At 45.1% G+C, this 22836-nt stretch overlaps 1 protein-coding gene across 1 annotated transcript in view; it reads left to right on the top strand.

The window, feature by feature from the left end:
* The window catches only part of LOC141110417 (uncharacterized), a 56881-nt gene extending 38010 nt beyond the window's left edge, over positions 1 to 18871 (top strand). The window contains exons 8-9 of the mRNA XM_073601755.1: positions 13036 to 13179; positions 17771 to 18871. Of these exons, the coding sequence (XP_073457856.1) occupies positions 13036 to 13179; positions 17771 to 18042 (416 nt within the window). The 3' untranslated portion in view covers positions 18043 to 18871. The remainder of the gene's footprint in view (positions 1 to 13035; positions 13180 to 17770) is intronic.
* Positions 18872 to 22836: the final 3965 nt, after the last annotated feature.

The following is a 22836-nucleotide window of genomic DNA, read 5'->3' as shown; positions in this document are numbered from 1 at the left end:
AAAAGTTTGGTGAGAGACAATTCGCGCTTTTTCAAACTCGTGGCTTTCAGATCGTTTTCTGCTGTTCAGTTTGTGCTTGTGGGTTTGTATCTGCTCTTCAGTGCGTGCAAGCAAGTTCCGCGTGACTTGTCATTGTGTTCTTGTTCGTTCGTTACTGTTTTTTAGGTCGCTCTTCACAGGCCTTGCTGTTCTTCAGTGCGTTCTGTTACTTCGTTCTGAGCAGCCGACCGTTTTCTAGCCATGTTTCGTATGCGTACTCCTCGTAGAGTTCGTGCTGTGTGGGGGCTTGGTGTTGGGGTCCTGACCTTGACACAAGTCCAGTCCATGAACAGGGTGAGGAGGAGTTCATGGACCAAGAATTGGTTGCTTCAGCGTGACCAGTTCTCTCATATGCCTTTTCTCCGTGAGATCCGTGAGAATAATCCTGATAATTTCAGGAACTTTCTCAGGATGACGGACCCCGTATTTCACCGTTTGTTGGCTTCGCTGACCCCCTATATCAGCAGGCAGGATACCTGCATGAGGCAAGCCATCACTCCAGAGCAGAGGTTGGTCGCTACCCTGCAGTATTTGGCCACAGGGAGAAGCCTGCAGGGCCTCAAGTTCTCGACAGACATCTCCCCCCAGGCTCTGGGGATCATTATCCCAGAGACCTGTTCTGCCATCATACAGGTCCTGCAGAAGGAGTATATGAAGGTAAGATTTATACTTTAATATCACATTTTATTGTATTGAATGTTTGATAATATATTGTATTTCTTTCCTCATTCCCTAATTACCATGATTGGAATATGCTGTGAATGTCCCCTTTGTCCTCATGCATGCTGGATTTTTATGTAATTATTTTTTTAGTCCTTCATACAGATTGGCCTTCAATAACCTCCCCAGCATGGTGTCTCCTGCCCTATATTCACCTCATGTAGTCACTTAACAATGTATTTTATCAGCTCCATAGTAGTGCTTTACCCCAAACACCCCCTAAAATGTTTTTAAATGTGATTTGTGCTTTAAATTCTGGCAGAGTGCCAGAGGCTTTTTTTTTTGTGGTGTCCCCAAATCATTTTTAGTAACCCTCCCTCCCCCAACTGCTAAGTCAGCTGATCCCAATTCTCTATCCTCAATCATCTATCTGCTGACTTTGCCAAACCCATACACACTATACCCATCTCTTTTGTGCTCAGATGTATGGATGAATTCCCCAAAGCATGTAGTGCAAGGGCCTGCCTGTATACTTTCAAATGGTACTGTTTAATTTTTTTGTATCCTATTATTATCTTGACAGGTAATAGCAGAATGTCCAAATGTGCTCAAATGTGTACAATGTGTATTTATATCTTTGTATTATGACACTTCTTACCTGTCCAGTGGGCTGCCAATAAGGAGGGGCTGTTCCAAGTAATACCCTGTATTTAGGCATTCATCTCTCAATGAAGTGAAGAGGGTTACCTGTCCAAGATTCCCCCCCCCCCCCTATAATGTTAGAAATGGCCCATAAGAGGGGGGGAGGGGGAATATGATAGGTGTACCTTATACTTTGGTGTTGTTAAATTCCCCTTAATAAATGCTATCTGGAGGTTGGCCAAGAATGTTTGTGTCTAATCTGCTTGCCATGTTTATGTGCAAAAATACTAATTTATTTTTGTTTTCCTCAACAGTTTCCTTCCACGCCACAGGAAAGGCAGACTGTGGCCTCCCACTTTGCCCAGCGGTGGGACTTTCCTAACTGCGGAGGGGCAATTGATGGGAAACACGTCCACATCGTCCCACCACCCAACTCGGGGTCGTACTTCAACTATAAGGGGATCAATAGTATTGTGATGTTGGCGGTGGTGTCGGCTAATTACGACTTCTTGTATGTGCACGTGGGGAAGAATGGCCGGATGTCCGATGGTGGAGTCATCGCCCAGACGGAGTTCTACAGGCGTCTCCAGAATGGCAGCTTGGACTTGCCACCTCCAGAGGACAATGTGGAAGGACTCCCATTCGTCTTCGTTGCGGACGAAGCATTTCGCTGGGGGACCATCTTATGCGGCCATTCCCGATGAGGACCCTCACCCCGGAACAGAGGGTTTTTAATTACCGGCTGGCCAGAGCCAGAAGAGTGGTGGAGAACACATTTGGAATCATGGCCAGCCAGGTCCGCCTATTTCTGACACCCATCCATATGGCGGAGTATAAACTTAATCATATAATCCTGGCGTGCTGTGTTCTACATAACTTTTTACGCCAACATTCTGCCAACTATGCTGGCTCAGTTGGGCCTGAGGCCGGAATTCTACATGATACAACCCTGACGGTGCTTGAAAGTGGCCGTCCTGGCTTGCCCTCCCTGAGTGCCCGTGATGTCCGGTTAAGATACCTTGAGTTCTTTGCGGGTAGGGGGGCCATCAATATGCCAGACAATTTGTGAAGTATTTATCAAATAAAAAAAAAAAAAACCTAATCTTTGGTGACATTTACTGCTTGTGTTTGTTTTAGCTGACCCTGACAGCAATGTGGGGAGTCCTGAAAATGGCGTGATTGTGTAACCTTTTATACAAAGCACTGTTGGGTGTTATTTACTAAAGGCGTAGATACTTTGCACTACAAGTGCACTTGCAAATGGAAAGAGACTGCACTTGTAGTGCAAAGAGGATTTGCCCTTAGGAAATAACCCCCATTTTCACAGAAAACGGCAATTACATCACCACAAAAGTGTTGTAGCGTTGAGACAATAATCCACACATTCTTGATTAACAAACTTTTTAATACCTGCACAATCACATGTGCATTTAGAAAAGGTTTTTAAAACAAACCAACATGTTTGTTGTATAACAATTTTTGGGGTGGCATTATCAAAAATAGAAATGTCCATTTACGATAAAACAGGCCTGTGTAAAACCAACAAGAAAGACAAAAATCTTGAACTTACAAAGTTCACATATGGTAAAACTTGAAGGCAATATCAGACATGAGTATTTAGGAACTGTGTTTGATATTGCGTTCAGATGGGGTGAAGTCACCCCTTGAAAAGCCAAATTTGGAAGATGCAGACCAATTTACGAATGTCAACATGTGCTAGCTGCCATCACGGGGGATCAAGGGACGTGTTTTGGGGGAGCAACCCCTTCCTCACCGCTACTTTATTATTGAGGAAGGGGTTGCACCCCCAAAACGCGTCCATTGATCTCCCGCGATGGCAGATAGCACATGTTGGCACACTGTGTGCATCCTACAAATTTGGCTTTTCGAAACATCGCTTAAAAATATTTATGATTGTAGCACACAAAAAAGAAAGTGATTTTGTGGGGTTTTAAATTCGCCCCAAAACATCAATGATGTTATTATTTTTTTGAATAACATCATTGATTTTTTTCTTGAGGTTTTCCAATTCTAAATTACACCCCATGATCTCCCTGATCAGGATCTGGGCACTTTCTGATGTGAAAGGATCTCGATCCACAACATCACGATCACCTAAAAAGAGAGAAACCAAACAAAAACAGGTATCAAAAATCTGCCGACATCCATCTCTTACCTGAGTCTGTGGTCGCAGGCACTCACCTGTTCTGGTGCCAATTTCCACCACATCTTCTTCCTCCTCCTGCTCAGCTTGGGTTGGTGGTATTTCCCCTTCTTCCAGAGGTGGGGGGTCTTTGGTCTCCTCGGATGAGGGGTGTCCTCCGAGTCTTTTCTTCCCTATGTAAAACAAAAATGGTATAATTAGCACACAGATATTTGATGGCAGAACTATAAATAGGAAACATTGCTTGGAAGTGGGGTACAATTGTCAATTTGGGCAGAGTTCCAAGATTTAGCATTTTTATTGTCCTTTGTCAAGCTTCAATACTTTACCTGTCTTGTACAAGCTTCACAGATGGAGACCCCCCTATAGTATACACTGGAGCACCTGTGTGGGCCCTCTAATAAAAAGGGTGTTCTTGTGTCCCACACTAGTGCTCCAGCGTCCAGATGTGAAAACAGCTGCTGAGTGTCCTCTCCTTACACAGAATTTAGTTTGCATTTCATTCTAGTAACAAACCCATCTACACAACCAAATATTTTTCATACAAGTAGGCCCTAAAAAATGTAGGAAAATGCATATGGCCTAAACAATGGTGTTTTAGAGGCCGAAAGAAAAATGTTTGATACGAACGAATAATGGGCCCATGAACATTAAAGTTGCAATTTTAAACTGTACAACAATTAAGAAAAGCATATGGAGCAGCACGAACGTAATAAAGACAAAAAGAATAGGACCACAGCACAACTACTTACTTTTTTGCAGCACTCTCCGGATCTTTTGGCACTGCTCGGGCTCTCTTAATTTCAGGTCCAACCACCGCTTCCTGAGCTGATCTTTCGATCGTCGTACCCCAAAATTCCGGTGCAGACTTTTGACCACTTTCGCAATGATCTTGGCCTTTATGACATTGGGGTTGGGGTAAGGCCCATACTTTCCATCATAGTCGGCCTTCTTCAGGATGTCGACCATCTCCAACATCTCCCCAAAGGACATATTTGTGGCCTTAAATCTTCTCCCCCCTCTGGATCGGGACGTATCCGGATCCGGGCTTTCCTCCTCCTCCTCCTCGTTCCTGTAATTAGCACGCACCTGCTGTGTATCCGCCATGTGCTCTTCCCCCACTGCGCAGAGCGGGGAATAGACTAGAAAGAACGTCAGGGGCGGGCGGAGTTACACGCATGCGCAGTGTGTATAAAGCGTACCACACGTGCGTATTATGTACGGTCTGTGAGCGGAGGAAGGAGCATTGGAGGCGCCGATCGTAAGAATGAAGGTAAGAGACATACTTGTGCCTATACTGCTTCTACATTGAGGCCTATATTGTAACAAGATTAGGAGGAGAGTTTGGCCTGACTTTAGGGTTTGTCTTGCAGTGAAAATGGATATCTTTCAAGATAGTGACTTCATGGCAATATTCATTGACATGTTCAGGGAGCTGCCTTGTCTGTGGGAGATCAACCACCCACATTATAGGAACCAAACAAAGAGGAAGGCAGCGCTGGATCAATTGCTGGAAATTGTGAAGCAGGTGATCCCCATGGCAGACATCACATATTTGAAGATCCTAATTGGTGGCCTGAGGAGCACATATGTAAGGGAGCGCCAGAAAGTCCAGGATTCGCAGAGATCCCGGAGCAGCAGATGACATCTATGTCCCCAGGATGTGGTACTATGACAGGCTGCATTTTCTGGCAGGCCAGACTGAACCCAGGTCATCACTCTCCAGTCTTCCTTCCAAGCTTCCTTCCCCTCCAGCTGAGGCTTCTGACGCCCAACCTGGGCCTTCCAGACAACAACATGTGGAGGAGCCCAGATTGAGCCAGGTATAGCATTCCTCTAAATATTTCTGCTTGTCCAATCAATAATGTTAACTATATTTTAGTTTGCAGTACTAATTTATGATTGTGATTGATGATGCAAAAACTAAAACCATGTCCCTTTTTCATACACAGGGAAGTCTCAGCCTGGAGGTGGCCGGGCCGAGCAGGCTGCCTGATCTGCAGGTCCCTCCCCTACACCTGGAAAGAGAAAGTGGCAGGAGGAGGAGTGCCCTAGAGGAGGCTGCCATAGGCCTCTTTTGGAAGGCTATAGAGGCCTTGGGAGCACCACACACCGTGGAGGATGACTTCGCTGCCATCATTGCCTGTAAAATGCAGAGGATGGAGGAGGGACAACAACTCATGTGTGAGTCCTTAATATTGGAGGCTCTCAATAAGGGGTTGAGGGCCCAAATAACATCTGATACACACCTTTGTGAACTCACACATGGTCCTCCTTCTCCTCCTGCAGGTCCTCCTCCTCCTTCTCCTCCAGGTCCTACTAGTCCTCCTCCTCCTCCAGGTCCTACTCCTCCTCCTGCCACATCTCCAACAGCAGAGCCACAGCCCGGAAGGAAGCGTGGAACGAAGACCAGAGAGTGATGACCCTGGATCCAGTCTGGTCTGGCAAAAGATGCAGCCTCTTGTGGTACCACAGCCTGGGGACACAGATGTCATCTGCTGCTTTCCGGATCTCTGGGACTTCTGGACCAGACTGCACTTCCTTACATATGGACTCCTCAGGCCACCAATTTTGATGTTCAAGAATTGATGTCTGCCCTGGGGGTCAAAGGCTTCGCTAATTTCTGCTGTTTATCCAGCGTTGCCTCCCTCTTTGTTTGGTTTTGAGCCCTTAATAAAGGAATTTTGTTTTGAATTATACTTGCCTATGTGTGTTTTACTTCAAAAAGGACAGTTTGTTTGTGAGGATTCAGGTACATTTCAAAAATACAATGTGAAATTAACAAGGGACATCAACACCAAACAATCTCCTTGAACTTCAATAATAAAAGATATCAATGGTGTTGTGGTAACTTGACACACAAAACACACACAAAAATATTCTGGAGTAAAACTAAAAATAACATTAAACAAAGATCAGCCTTTGAAAAAATACAAACATAACATCTAAAATAAAAATGGCTTTAAATAAATAAATAAAAAAAAAAAAAATTATTTATGTCAGATGTGACAAATAACAATATATTCAGGTAATCCCAATAAAAAAAAAAAAAACTTTGTGAGAAGTGTGTGTGAATACGAGCAGCAAAACTACTTAATTCTTCTCACATTATAAAGAAGAAGAGAGTGCGCTGTATTAAACCATTTTTAACATTGCAGCGTGACGAAAGTACTGTATCCATTGCGAACGCTAATTTTACCAGACCGAGCTGTTCCGTGTCGGAATTTCTTCTGAGCATGCGTTGCACTTTGTGCGTCGGAACAGGCCACACACGGTCGGAATTGACTCGATCGGATTTTGTTGTCGGAAAATTTTATAGCCTGCTCTCAAACTTTGTGTGTCGGAAAATTCGATGGAAAATGCACGATGGAGCCCACACACGGTCGGAATTTCCGACAACACGCTCCGATCGGACATTTTCCATCGGAAAATCCGACCGTGTGTACGGGGCATTAGACTGGGATGCCATTAAAGTTCAAGTGCGTGTAAAGTTAGGAGTCAAACAAGCTAGGAAAGCTCCAACACAGGATGGATCTGTGGGAGTCTAGAGTAGTGCAGTGGCTGCTGCTGTTTATAGTACATGGCTGCTGTTTATAAAATAGAAGAGTTCAGATTTAGTATTAGGAATCCTAACTTTAGAAATTTGAAAAGCACAAAAAAAAAATGGACTAAAAGGCACCAATTATACTAAAAATAAAGTAAATTTTATTACATATATATTACAAAAACATGTTAAAAAATACTGCCCAATGCAGTGATAACTAAACCTCTCCAATGTGGACACATGGGGGCATGCCTAATAAGGATGGTAAGAAAGTATCGCAAGATGGGTGCACCATGCAACAACATATAGTGCAATCAGGCACTAAAAGTGGGTATATCAAATATAACTGTGGATAATATAGATAGCCAACACCCCCTATGTATCAAAGAGACCCGAATATATATACTGTATTTAAAAGGTACCACTAGTGATTCATATTTTACATACTTTCTTTGGATATATCAGCAAGGGTCTCTTTCATACACAGGGGGTGTTGGCTATCTTTATTATCCACGGAGGATAATATAGATCAAAGGTACCACTAGTGATTCATATTTTACATATGTAGCAATAACTCTCGGTGGAGCTGCTGATTTAAGCAGGCTTGTTACCTTCAGTATTTATACCTCTGTTTCACCGGCACCGGGTCTAGGGTTCCGTTGAGTTTACCTCTGGACGATATAAGCACCAAACACTTGAGTAGGTTTTCCAATGCTTTAATAAACGAATTAGGGAAGTAGCAGGAAAGAGGCAGAAGGAAAGCTGCAGGGAAGCTCAAATACCTTTCTTAGTATTCTTTAGAACATTTCTCTGAATATTGACCACTTGCAGTTGAAGCGCTCCCCTTGTGGGATTCAATCTTTGCCCGCCTGGATAGACCTCTCTCACTAGTCTAGCAGCCAACATGTAGCACGAACTAAAGTCTCTGCCACAGACTTGTCTGAAACAAAATCCACACGATTCTCTGCCACAGGATGTGTTGGATGGTGATGAATGTCAGTTACAGTACTTGGACCTTTAAGCCAACCCGGCAGCACTATACTGTAAGATTACTCTAGGATACGTCCTCCGACCGAGTCACCAGGCCCTTCTCCAGACCAGCACTCTGCGTGATCCTTCCATGACGGGTCCTCCCCTGGGATCTCCTCAGTTGTCCAGCTTCTTCACTCAGGATAGACAGCTCAGGACCATTCCTCTGCTGCTGTGGTAGGCCCCAGACAGGCTTCTGGGCCCACCCACATGCCGCAGCGACGCGGGCCTCCGGAACGGAGGACCACGCGGTGGTAATCCTAATGCATACCTGTCGGCCAGGAGGGCCAGCAGGTGGCTGAAAAACGAACCCTAAAACATGGCATCTGTCCCATAAATACCCTTCCCCAGAATGCAACTCGGAGGACCACCTCCACCGAGTTGTCTCCGGGACAGAGGAGCACTCATACGCTTCAACACATTGCTTTTCCAACACCAGCCGATGGTGACAACGACACCCACCGACACAATGTGGAACTACACGCAACATCAGCCAAGCTGGAACAGAGGCAAATCTAACTTCCTCTAATAAGCGACCCACTAAATTTACCTATCAGCGGTAGATAAAAATCTACCAGCACTACACATACTTTCTTTGGATATATCAGCACGGGTTTCTTTGATACATAGGGGGTGTTGGCTATCTATGTTATAGACGGTTATATTTGATATACCCACTTTTAGTGCCTGATTGCACTATATGTTGTTGCATGGTGTACCCATCTCATGATACTTTCTTATCGATCTTATTAGGCACGCCCCCACGTGTTGTCCATTGCACTACTTGCATGCTCTGTATCTGGTCTTGTCTGGTCTGCTGCCATGGTGGGCCCATGGGTTCCCTGAGACAAATATTTTATACTGACTGTACACCATTAACACTATTATTGACTGCCTCTTTTTCCTCTCTTAGAAATTAGTCATCTCCTGAAGAAGCATCCTTGCGAAACATGTAGAGCTAGCAATTCATGTTATTATTCAGTATACATTATATGTCTTATTTTGACATGTTTTTGATGTGTTTGATCCACATTGGAGAGGTTTAGTCATCACTGCATTGGGCAGTATTTTTTAACATGTTTTTATAATATATATGTGATAAAATTTACTTTATTTTTAGTATAATTGGTGCCTTTAAAGCCCATTTTTTTGTGCTTTTCAAATTTCTAAAGTTAGGAATCCTAATACTAAATCTGAACTCTTCTATTTTATAAACAGCAGCCATCTAATGCAGTGACGGCTGGTGTTTTTTTTTTTTTTTTGGGGGGGGGCGGCAAACAACCACCTCCGGCACTTACCCCATCTAGGTTAGGGGCTCCTATGGGCGGCAGGCAGCAGCCGGGTTGCAGGCTCCTATAGGCGGGTTGTGGGCTCCTACGGGCAGGTTGCGGGCTCCTACAAGCGTCAGGCAGCAGCTTCTGTGTCCTCTCCTCTTTTGCATCATGGCTGCTTCCGCCGTGCGGCTCTTCCCTCCTCCTCCTAGGCGTCCAATAGGATTGCATGTCCTTTAAGCCAATCGGGTGACGGGTCTCAAAACCTGCTTCCTAAATGGCCGGGAGGAGGATTGGTGTGGCGATAGTTAATATTAATTTGCTATTGTCACACAACTGGGTAGGGGGGCGCAGTATCCTGTGCCCCGAGCCCACCCTTTTTTGAAACCCCGAGCCCCTCCTCACCTTCCCCCCGCACTAACCTGTTGTGCGGTTGTGCAGCAATCTCCCGTTCTGAGCCCCGGGGCTTAGAAATCCCCTCTGCATTCATGTGTCTTCTTCCCCGCTGACAGGATGGGTTGGAATGCTCCGCAACGTCTCTCCTGATGGTGGTACGTTTTGGAGATTCAGATGTGGGGATTTCTAACCCCTGGACCCCTGAATTGGCTATACCAGGTGTCAGAATGGGAGATCGCCACAATCCACGTTAGCGGGACTGGGGGGGGGGGGGGGGTGAGGAGAGGGTCCTGTGTAAGTTCACCTTACAGATTTTTCTGTAAAGGTGAACTTACCCTTTAAAGACTTACTCTAAGTTAAGCCACAGTAAAGCAGAAAGTAAGTATATAATAAAGGGGGGTCTTTACAAGACCCTTACAGTTACAATGCAATTCAAGGCAAGAAGGGCCCTGCTCATGAAAGCTTACAATCTACAGGGATGGTGAAGTGATACAAAAAGTACTAATGCCCCGTACAAACGGTCGGATTTTCCGAGGGAAAATGTTCAATGGGAGCTTGTTGGCAGAAATTTCGACCGTGTGTAGGCTCCATCGGACATTTCCCATCGAAATTTCCGACACACAAAATTTGAGATCTGAATCTCAAATTTTCCGACAACAAAATCCGTTCTCGTAAATTCCGATTGTGTGTACACAATTCTGACGCACAAAGTTCCACGCATGCTCGGAATCAAGCAGATATTGAACTTAATTTTTCTCGGCTCATCATACGTGTTGTACGTCGGAATTTACGACAAGATTTGTGTGGCTGCGTGTATGCAAGACAAGTTTGAGCCAACATCCATTGGAAACAAAACATGGATTTTGTTGTCGGGAAATCCTATTGTGTGTACAGGGCATTAGAAATCATGGGGCCCCATACAGCCTACCTGACAGCCCCCCCCCATGCAAAAATATTAAAATTATATCTTCACTAATAATACATGAAAATCATTATTAGTGGACACAAACATTCCGTCATACATAAAAAACATAAATTCTATCTGGAATCCAAAATTCTCCCCAAACAATATTGCACAATTTCCCAACTCCCAGTTCAAATCCCCCCTCCCAGCACTAATCTTTACCCCAACCCTAGCTCAAATCCCACCCCAATTCCCACCCTAGTACAAATTCCTCACCCCCCAAAAAAATCGACCCACTAGCACATATCTTCTTTCTTCCCAAACTTTCTATCCTAGCACAAATCTTCTTCTCCAAATCCCCCGTGTCAGCACAAATCCCTCCTATTAGCCCATATTTCCTCACCCCCTCCTGGCACAAATTCCCCCCTCATCTCCTCTCCTGGCACAGATCTTTCTCCAATCCCCCTCCTAGGACTAATTCCCACAATTTCAACCCTTACATATCCCCCTCTTCCTTCCTTCCTTCCTCCCTACCCAAATCCCCCACCCCCCTCCTAGCACTAATGTCCCCCCCCTTCTGGCTTAAACCCCCTCCCCCCTCATTCTTCCTTCTATCACATATCCCCCTTCCCCAAATCTCCATTACACTTCCCAGCACAGATATTCACCCATCCCCCTCCCCCAACTTACATGGGGAAGTCAGTGCAAAGTCAGGAGGAGATGCGCTGTGTTGTGCTCTTGCCTCATGTCAGAAGAGTGCTCATCTATACATTACATGAGACAGGATCGCTCTTAGATAGCATTGGACTGTACACACACACACCGCCCCTATCTCATCCAAGGCCTGCTCATCTCCCGGCAGCAGAAAATAAGGATTGGGGGAGGTGTGTGTGTGTACAGCATACCTTTCAACCGTCCCGGATTCGCTGAGACCGTCCCGGGATTTGATGTAAGTCCCGGCATCCCGGCGAATCAAAGCAACGTCCCAGAGTGGAGCCCAATGCCTGGACAAGTCACAGAACTTGGCTCCATTGACTTCTCTGACAGGGGTGCACTGGCGCAGGCACCAGCAGGGATTTTTTTCAGCCGGCGCTGCTCACTTCTTCCTGCCAGAGGCGGCACCTTCATAAGCCTGTGATCAATCAGGAATGTCGGCTCCACCTCCCTGTGCCGGGACTCTGCGACCCAGGGGCGTACTGACCATATCGGGTACTGGGCCAGTAGGGAGAGTGTAGTGGCAGGTGGTACGGGGATCGGGACAGTGAATGCCAGCAGGTGTGGGCAGGATGACCACACCCGGATCAAGAATGACATGGGCAAGGTGAGCAACGAGGGCGACAAGGAATGAATGACCCTGGAGGGAGAAGAGCTCTGAGGACCTCCCAGGACTGGAGAAGAGGCTGACCAGAGCCGGAGAAGGAGTGGGAGGTGTAGGCAGCCAGGGACAGCTGTATCTCACAGCAAACAGATCCTCTGGAAGGAGCAGAGAACCTCCGTAACCTCCTGTCCTCACCCAGCTACAAGAAAGGGTCCTGCCCACTGCTAGCATGGAAGGTACTGTACCAGGCATCACACACATCTTCCCACAGACAGGTTTTGTTTAACCACTGCCCCTCACATTGGTAAGAGTTTGGCCACACACATTTTGCCGATACCCGTGCCACAAGTCGTCCCTTACCTCAAGTGTCTCTTATTCAAAAATTCAAAAGTTGGGAGGTATGGTACAGTCCAATGCAATCTAAGAGTGATCCTGTCTCATGTACTGTATAGATGAGCGCTCTTCTGATACGAGGCGAGAACACAACACAGCGCATCTCCTCCTGGCTGTTTATTCTCTGCCTCTTCTTCTCTCAGTGCTCCAGCCTCCCGTCTCCTTGTCCCGGTCCTAAGTGCAGGCTGGGGTGGTCGGGGGAAGGCGCTCAGCGGGCGTCGGCCAGACACAACATCCAGGGGAGGCCTGGGGGGCAGAACTAAAATCTGGCACAGCCCACCCCAGCACCCCCCTAAATTCGGCCATGTGTGTCTCTCACCCATCAGCTGAAAGCCGGCGGGAGGGAGAGGGGTAGAAACCATCTTTCAGATGCTGCAGAGAGCCACACAGGGCATTGTTCTGTCATCGTTCAATTCTCTGCTCCACCGATCCTCCTGCTGTCCGGGCTCCCCCTGTCTGCCCGGGCCCCCTACAGGAGGTACTCCCCTATCAGTGGCCCTATATATGAGGACTACAAAACATCTCCCTCTATGTCATGGAGAAGAGATGTAAAGGTGTTCTGTAGTACCATTCTAGAATGACAACAGTGCTCCTCCATTAACTCATTGTGGTGAGTGAACCTGTAGTACACCTTAGGTTTATTTATCTCTGTATGTTTGTATTATATTTCAACAGCAACATCTACGAGCGAAGAATCAAATGGTGTGCAATGCAAAACATGTGAATCTTTTTACTCCAGCTCCTGTAAGACTGACACCACCATGAACTGCACCGGACAAGAGACCCGGTGTGTGAGCTATGCACTGACAGCCATGTTAGGTAATTTCATACACGTTTGATAACACCTTACATATTGCAGTTTCATGATGCAAATGTGTCTTGTCCTAGTATATTGACCTCAGACATCACTCAGCCCCTACCTTCCCATGTGACAGTGTTGGCGCTTGGTGATTGGCCCAGTGCTGTCACATAGAGGTGGGCAGAGAGTCCTGAACCTTGTGTAAGCTCCAACCAGAATTAACTTCAAGCTTACACAGGACCAGAGGAGGACCTGGCCGTTGAGAGTTTCCTAGGCAGAACAAATGATATACCCTATATTACCAAAAGTATTGGGACACCTTCCTTTACACGCACATGAACTTTAGTGGCATCCAGGTCTTAGTCCTCAGGGTTCAATATTGAGTTGGCCCACCCTTTGCAGCTTCAACTCTTCTGAGAAGGCTGTCCACAAGGTTTAGGAGTGTGTCTATGGGAATGTTTGGTCAGACGCTGATGTTAGATGAGAAGGCCTGGCTTGCAGTCTCTGCTCTAATTCATCCCAAAGGTGTTCTATCAGGTTGGGGTCAGGACTCTGTGCAGGCCAGTCCAGGGGCAGACTGACAACTTATGGGATCCCCGGGCAATAGAAGATCATGGGGCCCCCTGTGTCCCCGCCCACGCGCAAGCCATACCTATACAAATCATGGGGCACACAGTAAGGCACATCACATGGCACACAGCAGAGCTTAGGGCACATCATGGGGCACACAGGAGGGCACTGAGCACATCACAGAGCACGGGGCACACAGGAGCACACATAATGGGGCACACAGCAGGGCACTGAGCACATCACAGGGAATGGGGCACATCACAGGGCACACAGCAGGGCAAATTATTGAGCACAGCATGGTGCATCACAGGGGATACAGGGCACATCAGGAGGTACACAGCAGGGCATGCCGCACATCACAGGGCATGTGGCACATAGTATGGCACATAACAGAGCACACAGTAGGGCACTAGGGTGACCACATTTCCAAACTGCCATTCAGGGACACCCACCCCCCCTCCCAAAAATTAGCTTGTGCTGTAATGAATCACAGTGCAGCCGGGGTGGCGGGTGCGTGCTCTACCCAGAAGCAGTGGCGGCCCGTCCATTAGGGCCGCCCGAGCGTCACCCCCTCTCTCCACGCCACCCCTATATGCATAATGGATAGATGAATCTATCCATGGCTGCCGCGGCCACCTCCTATTCATGTGTCTGACCTCTTTCTGGGCACGGGTGCATGAATTACAGCGGCAGGGGATTTTTTTGAAGCGCCTGATTAGAGCCAGAGGCATCAAAATAGGGTGGGCTCGGGTCGCAGAGAATGCAACCGGAGCCCACCCAGGTGTGTCACAACAGCAAATTAATATTCGCTGTTGAAACACTGATTCTCAATCCGGCCAATTAAAAGCAGATGTGAGACCTGTTTACCGATTGGCCGAAAAGAGAAGACTCCCGATTGGCCCCCGAGGAGGGGGGAGGAAACGAAAGCCGCCACCGTGGAAAAGCAGGAGAACAGGAGGCTGCCGAGCAGGGGATGCTGCCGGTGATTCTGTTTGCCACTCCCCAAAAAAAAAATTTCCACCAGCCGCCACTGCCGAGAAGCACTGATTGCACCCCCCAAAAAAAGGCAGCCGCATCGCCACTTTACTCACTGACAGTACTTGTCCTGGCCGGCCGAGACCTGTTTTACCTTGTTCCACCGCTGGCTCTACACTGATTAAACACAAAAGGCCGGAATTATTATTTCTCCAATAACAAGTAGGGGAAGGGGATTGTGTCTCTCCAGACATTCCCAGCCAGGACAAGTACTGTCAGTGAGTAAAGCGGCGATGTGACGGCCTTTTTTTGGGGCATCAGATCGCCCCGGGGGTAGCTGTGTCAGTTTCATTCCGGGACACTGCATTATACTGGAATGAAGGTTCCCAGGACAGACCTGCAAAATGCGGGACTGTCCTGGGCAATCCGGGACACGTGGTAACCCTATAGGGCACATGATTGGGAACAGGGCACATTAGGCGGTACACAGCAGGACACATCCCAGGGCATGGGGCACACAGTAGGGCACATCACAGGGCACATAGTAGAGCACAACAGGCGGAACACAGCAGGGCACGGGGCACATAGCAGGGCACAGGACACATCACAGGGCAAGGGGCACACAGTAGGGCTCATCACAGGCCATTGGGCACGCAGTAGGGCGAATACCAAAACACAGGGCACAAAGTAGATCACTGGGATCCTCCAGATTCAGCACAGTGTCTCTCAGGGTGGCATAGGGGGGACACTGTGGGTGGAGGGCACAGGGGGGACACTGTGGGGGTGGGTGGCATAAGGGGACACTGGGTGGAGGGCACAAGAGGACACTGGGGGGGTGGAGGGCTCAGGGGGGACACTGTGGGTGGAGGGCACAGGGGGGACACTGGGTGGGTGGAGGGCACAGGGGGGCACTGTGGGTGGAGGGCACGGGGGGCACTGTGGGGGGGTGGGTGGCATAAGGGGACACTGGGTGGAGGGAACAAGGGGACACTGTGGGTGGGTGGAGGGCACAGGGGGGACACTGTGGGTGGAGGGCATGGGGGGGCACTGTGGGGGGTGGGTGGCATAAGGGGACACTGGGTGGAGGGCACAAGGGGACACTGTGGGTGGGTGGAGGGCACAGGGGGGACACTCTGGGTGGTTGGAGGGCACAGGGGGGACATGGTGGGTGGATAGCACAGGGGGGACACTGTGGGTGGATGGCACAGGGGGGACACTGGGGGGGTGGGTAACATAAGGGAACACTGGGTGGAGGGCAGAAGGGGACACTACGGGTGGGTGGAGGGCACAGGGGGGACACTGTGGGTGGAGGGCACAGGGGGGACACGGGTGGATGGCACAAGGGGACACTATGGGTGGGTGGAGAGCACAGGGGGGCACTGTGGGTGGAGGGCACAGGGGGGACACAGTGGGTGGATGGCACAGGGGGCACAAAGCAAGGCCCATAAAAACATGGATGAGCGAGTTTGGGGTGGAGGAACTTGACTGGCCTGCACAGAGTCCTGACCGCAACCCAATAGAACGCCTTTGAGATGAATTAGAGCGGAGACTGCGAGCCAGGCTTTCTCGTCTAACGTCTGTGCCTGACCTCACAAATGCTCTTCTGGAAGAATGATCAAACATTCCCATAGACACACTCCTAAACCTTGTGGACGGCCTTCCCAGAAGAGTTGAAGCTGTTATAGCTGCAAAGGGTGGGCCAACTCAATATTGAACCCTACAGACTAAGACTGTGATGTCAATAAAGTTCATGTGCGTGTAAAGGCAGAAGTCCCAATACTTTTGACAATATAGTGTGAATTCAGCTCATCTCTAGCTGTTACAGCCTCCACTCCTTCTAGGAAGATTTTATACACAATTTTGGAGTGTGCCAGTGGTAATTTGTACCCATTCAGGCAAAAGAGAATTTGTGAGGTCAGGTACACATGTTAGATGGGAAGACCTGGCTCGCTATCAATGTTCCAACTCATCCCAAAGCTGTTCAATAGTGATGAGGTCAGGGCTCTGTGCAGGACACACCAAACCCATCAAATCATGTCTTTATGGAGCTGGGTGCAGTGGTGTATTTTGGTTTTGTGCTGCCCTAGGCAAGACTAAAATTGGGTGCCCCCCCATCTACATTTGTCTAACCCCAGCTGCAGTATACCGTTCTTGCCTCAGGGTCTGATGTGGAAGCTGCAGCCATTCACAAAGAACAGCTGTGGCTTCCTCATCAGACTCTGAGATGTGGTTCGTCCAAGTGCCACATATGTAGTCAATGGAGCAGAGGATGGGGTCAGCGGGACACAGGATGGGGTCAGCAGGTCAGAGAATGAGGCGGTACTGCTGAAGCTGCACTGATGTGTGGCACTGATGGGCACTGATAGGCTACACTGGGGAAATAAATGCCAAAAATCTATAGCGTGGTCACCTTGGGGGGCAGCGTCGCCCCCCTAAAAAATGCCGCCCGAGGCAAGCGCCGTGTTTGCCTCATGGCAGATACGCCCCTGTCTGGGTGTATAGACATACATTAGGCATGGTCCACTGCTGTCACCATCAACAAACCCACCCTGAGAAATACGTGACAATGCAAGCGAGCCTGGAGATTTACCCCCCACACGAACACCGGGAGTTCCAGCAAGCTAAAAGGCCTTGGCTGGGCTATAGCCACCTGCCCTTTTATGCTTGCCATCTGGTAAGCAGGCTTAACTACTACGGTGGATTGTCACTACTGCTTAGAAGTACACGGTGGTGGTGTTTTTACTTTGAAAGGATTTGAAAATCTCCTTGATGTCGTTTGCATAGACTGCTTTTTTTCTGAGCGCAGCTTTTTACAGGACCACCCTGAGAAATGACATGCAGCCATCGTTGGAGTGTATATAGATGGGAAGCGGTTGCAGCGACACTGCAGGAGATCAGCAACACAGATATAACAAATGTTCAGAAGTAAAAAACATTTTATTTTAATTAAAGTCAGTTGTATAGGATACACTTCAACAAAACTGATGTCATTCATCTTAGGGTTACATCTATTTTTATGAAAGTCAGGAGTTAAATGTCACTTGTGTTAAAATTCTCTTCCTGCAGGAAGCACCCCTTTAATTGCAATATTTCGAGGATGTGGTACTAAATCTCTGTGTGATGCTCAAAACCTTTCCACTACTATGAATCATCTGACTCTTGTAAATAACTTTACTTGTGAAAGCACCACCATCAATCCCAGCACTACTACTCCGAGCACCACTACTCCGAGCACTACTACTCCGAGCACCACTACTCCGAGCACTACTACTCCGAGCACTACTACTCCGAGCAATGGGGGAAACGGCATTACTGCTCCTTATCCTCCACCAGTTTAATTAGGATCCCTAAGCATCTCGGGACGCCTGCTTGTGAAAACAGGAACGGTGATTGGAGGATGAATTCAGGGGAACAATAAATGTATATTGCTAGGACTGAAAGTTCAAAGTCAAACTGGCATTAAATATCTTGTTCATGTATGACATGTTCTGTATGGGGTAACACTTCCATGTATCACAGTACTCCCCCCTCCTGACAATGCATTTATTTGTCTTTTCTCTCCAGAAGGATGCGCCATAGTTGTTCGGGAATGTTTAACCTTAAGCAGAAAACTTGACCTTTAAAATACTTACATATTCACATGCTTGTGCTTTCCTATAGTTGTTATTACAATAAATATTAAGATTTGCAGACTAGCCACTAGAGGGAATTCTGTATTCAATCTGGCCTAGACCAGGCCTTTTCTGGAACTTTTTGTTCACAAGTTTAATTTGTATTTTTTGCTAGAAAATTACTTAGAACCTACAAACATTATATATATTTACCGGTATATATATATATTTTTTTATCAGAGACCCTAGAGAATAAAATGGCTATCATTGCAATGTTTTATGTCACACCCACGCAGCGGTCTTTCAAACGTAATTTTTGGGGAAAAAATACACTTTTTTGAATTTAAAATAAACAAATTATAATGTTAGCCCGATTTTTTTTGCATAATGTAAAGGTGATGTCATGCCAAATAAATAGGTACCTAACATGTCATGCTTTAAAATTGTGCACGCTTGTGGAATGGCGACAACCTACAGTACTTGTTATATAGAAAAGAACTTGTGCGCTGCTATGCAAATATACCTTATACTGTGAGATATTAATAAAGTCAACAAAGCTGCTACCATTCAATAAGTGAACTCACACTCATAAATAATAATTATACAAATATTGGTGCGCTTATTCAATGTAAAACATTAATACTCTGTACTTAAACATCTCTATTTCACGTTTCTTACATTTATTACACTTTTACATTTATTACAGGTTACCAGTTTAGAGTTACAGAGGAGATCAAGTGCTAGAATTATTGCTCTTGCTCTAACGATCGTGGCGATACCTCACATGTGTGGTTTGAATGGCGTTTACATGTGTGGGCACGATTTACCTATGCGTTCGCTTCTCTGCACGAGCATGGAGAGATGGGGCGCTTTACATTTTTTTCTTATTTATATTACTTATTATTCTTTATTTTTACACTGTCCCTGTAATTTTATTTTATTTTTTATAACATGTATTTCTATTTTAAGGACTGTAAACATCCCTTGTAATAGAAATAGGTATGACAGGTCCTCTTTATTGAGAGATCTATGGTCCTTTTCTGGAACTTTTTGTGCAAACTAGTATTTATTGCTAGAAAGCCCCCAAACATTATATATATATGAGGTCAGGTGTGAATCCATTAACAAATGTGCAGAAAAAAAAAAAAAAAAAAAAAAAATATATATATATATATATATATATATATATATATATATATATATATATATATATATATATATATAATAATGCATGATCCATATACAATAAACCTAATTTTAATGATCTATAAAAATAAATGCAGGTCAAAGTCTGAGTTTAAACCTTTAGGTTGTAAAGAATTAATTAAAAAAAATTGGAAGTACAGTGGAAAAATAGATTGGATACATTACAACCTAGAGGTTTAAACTCGGACTTTGACCTGCATTTATTTTTATAGATAATCAAAATGAGGTTTATTGTATATGGATCATGATTTGAATGCGTTATATATATATATATAAAATTTTATTTTTCTGGACATTTGTTAATGGATGTGTGTGTATGTTTTAATACTAGGATAAATGGAACTTTTTCTGTGTGATTGGAACATGATTACATCTCGTTGAGACATCTTTCTGGAGTTTAGGATTAAAATAATTCTGATAATTTGTATTGATTAATTGATGCCAAATGGATTTCTGGTGTGAATTGTAACAATATAAAATGAAGTGAGAATAATGTCAGTATACATCTTGTTCCCATCTGAAGAAGGGCATAAGCTTTGTAGCCCGAAACTGTTATTTGGAACAATATGAAAAGTATGTCATTTATTACATGTGAAATTAATACATTTTAAGTAGTAAAAATGGTCAGTTGCGCTGATATTATCCTCATATTCCCATAAAAGTGAAGGGTAAAAATATACTTCTAATAATCTCACTAAATTTCCAAAAAAGTGGTAAAAGTAAAAAGTAAAATACACTTCTACTAATAATTACTACATGAATAAATAATAAATTAAATTAATCCCACCATTGTGCATAAATGTGCTCATAGAAAAACGCACAGTGATAAACCTTACTCAAATGTGCATACGCTTTGAATCAGCTGTAAGCTTCTTATAATAAATATATCAAGTGAAATCTCATTCTATATAACCAGAACTAATTAAATATATCATGCTTCCATGACATTTCTAAAATATATATATATATATAAATATAAATGTGCAAAGTTATATACAGTGGCTTGCGAAAGTATTCGGCCCCCTTGAACTTTTCAACCTTTTGACACATTTCAGGCTTCAAACATAAAGATATAAAATTTTAATTTTTTGTGAAGAATCACCAACAAGTGGGACACAATTGTGAAGTGGAACGAAATCTATTGGATATTTTAAACTTTTTTAGCAATTAAAAAACTGAAAAGTGGTGCGTGCAAAATTATTCGGCCCCTTTACTTTCAGTGCAGCAAACTCACTCCAGAAGTTCAGCGAGGATCTCTGAATGATCCAATGTTGTCCTAAATGACTGATGGTGATAAATAGAATCCACCTGTGTGTAATCAAGTCTCTGTATAAATGCACCTGCTCTGTGATAGTCTCAGGGTTCTGTTGAAAGCGCAGAGAGCATCATGAAGACCAAGGAACACACCAGGCAGGTCTGTAATACTGTTGTGGAGAAGTTTAAAGCTGGATTTGGATACAAAAAGATTTCCCAAGCTTTAAACATCCCAAGGAGCACTGTGCAAGCGATCATTTTGAAATGGAAGGAGTATCAGACCACTGCAAATCTACCAAGACCTGGCTGTCCCTCTAAACTTTCAGCTCAGACAAGGAGAAGACTGATCAGAGATGCAGCCAAGAGGCCCATGATCACTCTGGATGAACTGCAGAGAACTACAGCTGAGGTGGGAGAGTCTGTCCATAGGACAACAATCAGTTGTACACTGCACAAATCTGCCCTTTATGGAAGAGTGGCAAGAAGAAAGCCATTTCTCAAAGTTATCCATAAAAAGTCTCGTCTAAAGTTTGCCACAAGCCACCTGGGAGACACACCAAACATGTGGAAGAAGGTGCTCTGGTCCGATGAAACCAAAATCCAACTTTTTAGCCACAATGCAAAACGATATGTTTGGCGTAAAAGCAACAGAGCTCATCACACTCAACACACCATCCCCACCGTGAAACATGGTGGTGGCAGCATCATGGTTTGGGCCTGCTTTTCTTCAGCAGGGACAGGGAAGATGGTTAAAATTGAGGGGAAGATGGATGCAGCCAAATACAGGACCATTCTGGATGAAAACCTGTTGGAGTCTGCAAAAGACCTGAAACTGGGACGGAGATTTATCTTCCAACAAGACAATGATCCCAAACATACAGCAAAATCTACAAAGGAATGGTTCACAAATAAACGTATCCAGGTGTTAGAATGGCCAAGTCAAAGTCCAGACCTGAATCCAATCGAGAATCTGTGTGGAAAGAGCTGAAAACTGCTGTTCACAAACGCTCTCCATCCAACCTCACTGAGCTCGAGCTGTTTTGCAAGGAAGAATGGGCAAGAATTTCAGTCTCTCGATGTGCAAAACTGATAGAGACATACCCCAAGCGACTTGCAGCTGTAATCGCAGCAAAAGGTGGCTCTACAAAGTATTAACGCAAGGGGGCCGAATAATTTTGCACGCCCCACTTTTCATTTTTTTATTAGTTAAAAAAGTTTCAAAAATCCAAAAGATTTCGTTCCACTTCACAATTGTGTCCCACTTATTGGTGATTCTTCACAAAAAATAAAAATTTTATATCTTTATGTTTGAAGCCTGAAATGTGGCAAAAGGTTGAAAAGTTCAAGGGGGCCGAATACTTTCGCAAGCCACTGTACACACAATTCTTCCTTTTCATAAAAATCCTTCATGTGAAGTTAAGACAATTCATCAAGTGTTGTGTAATCACACAAACCAGTGTCAATTAACTCGTGACAATGTTGAAACAAAAGTAGAAAATAAAAATAAAAAAGTGTCAAAATAAATCTTACTTTTTACTTCTTGCGCTTCTTCTTCAGTTATAATCACTACTCCACTCAGATTCGGGACATGTGAAAAGAAAATTAAAAATCCATTGCGCAGAGATTTAAACATTCATTGGATACTATAATTCAGATAGGGTTGTTACACTCACTGACTCTTTCAGGATGGGATCGCTTTATATATTGATCAGGCTGCAGACAAGAGCTCAGCGGTACGGTGCTGCCTACACTGCCGCCAACTCACACACTGCAGATGCTGGACGTCACAGACTCCTCCTACATGTTACGTCACTGCCACGTGACTTTTTCAAGGAATTATTAGTATAAGTGTATTTTACTTTTTACTTTTACCACTTTTTTGGAAATTTCGTGAGATTATTAGAAGTATATTTTTACCCTTCACTTTTATGGGAATATGAGGATAATATCAGCGCAACTGACCATTTTTACTATTTATTGATCTTATTACTTATTTAGTTGCAGCTATATTATTTGGTCATCTCATATTAACCATTTGATCCTCATATCCTCATAGTATTA

This window comes from Aquarana catesbeiana, linkage group LG10 (assembly GCF_042186555.1).
Source record: "Aquarana catesbeiana isolate 2022-GZ linkage group LG10, ASM4218655v1, whole genome shotgun sequence".
Lineage (NCBI taxonomy): Eukaryota > Metazoa > Chordata > Amphibia > Anura > Ranidae > Aquarana > Aquarana catesbeiana.
Note: the sequence above shows the minus strand (reverse complement) of the source record. Positions and strands in the feature narration are given on the sequence as shown.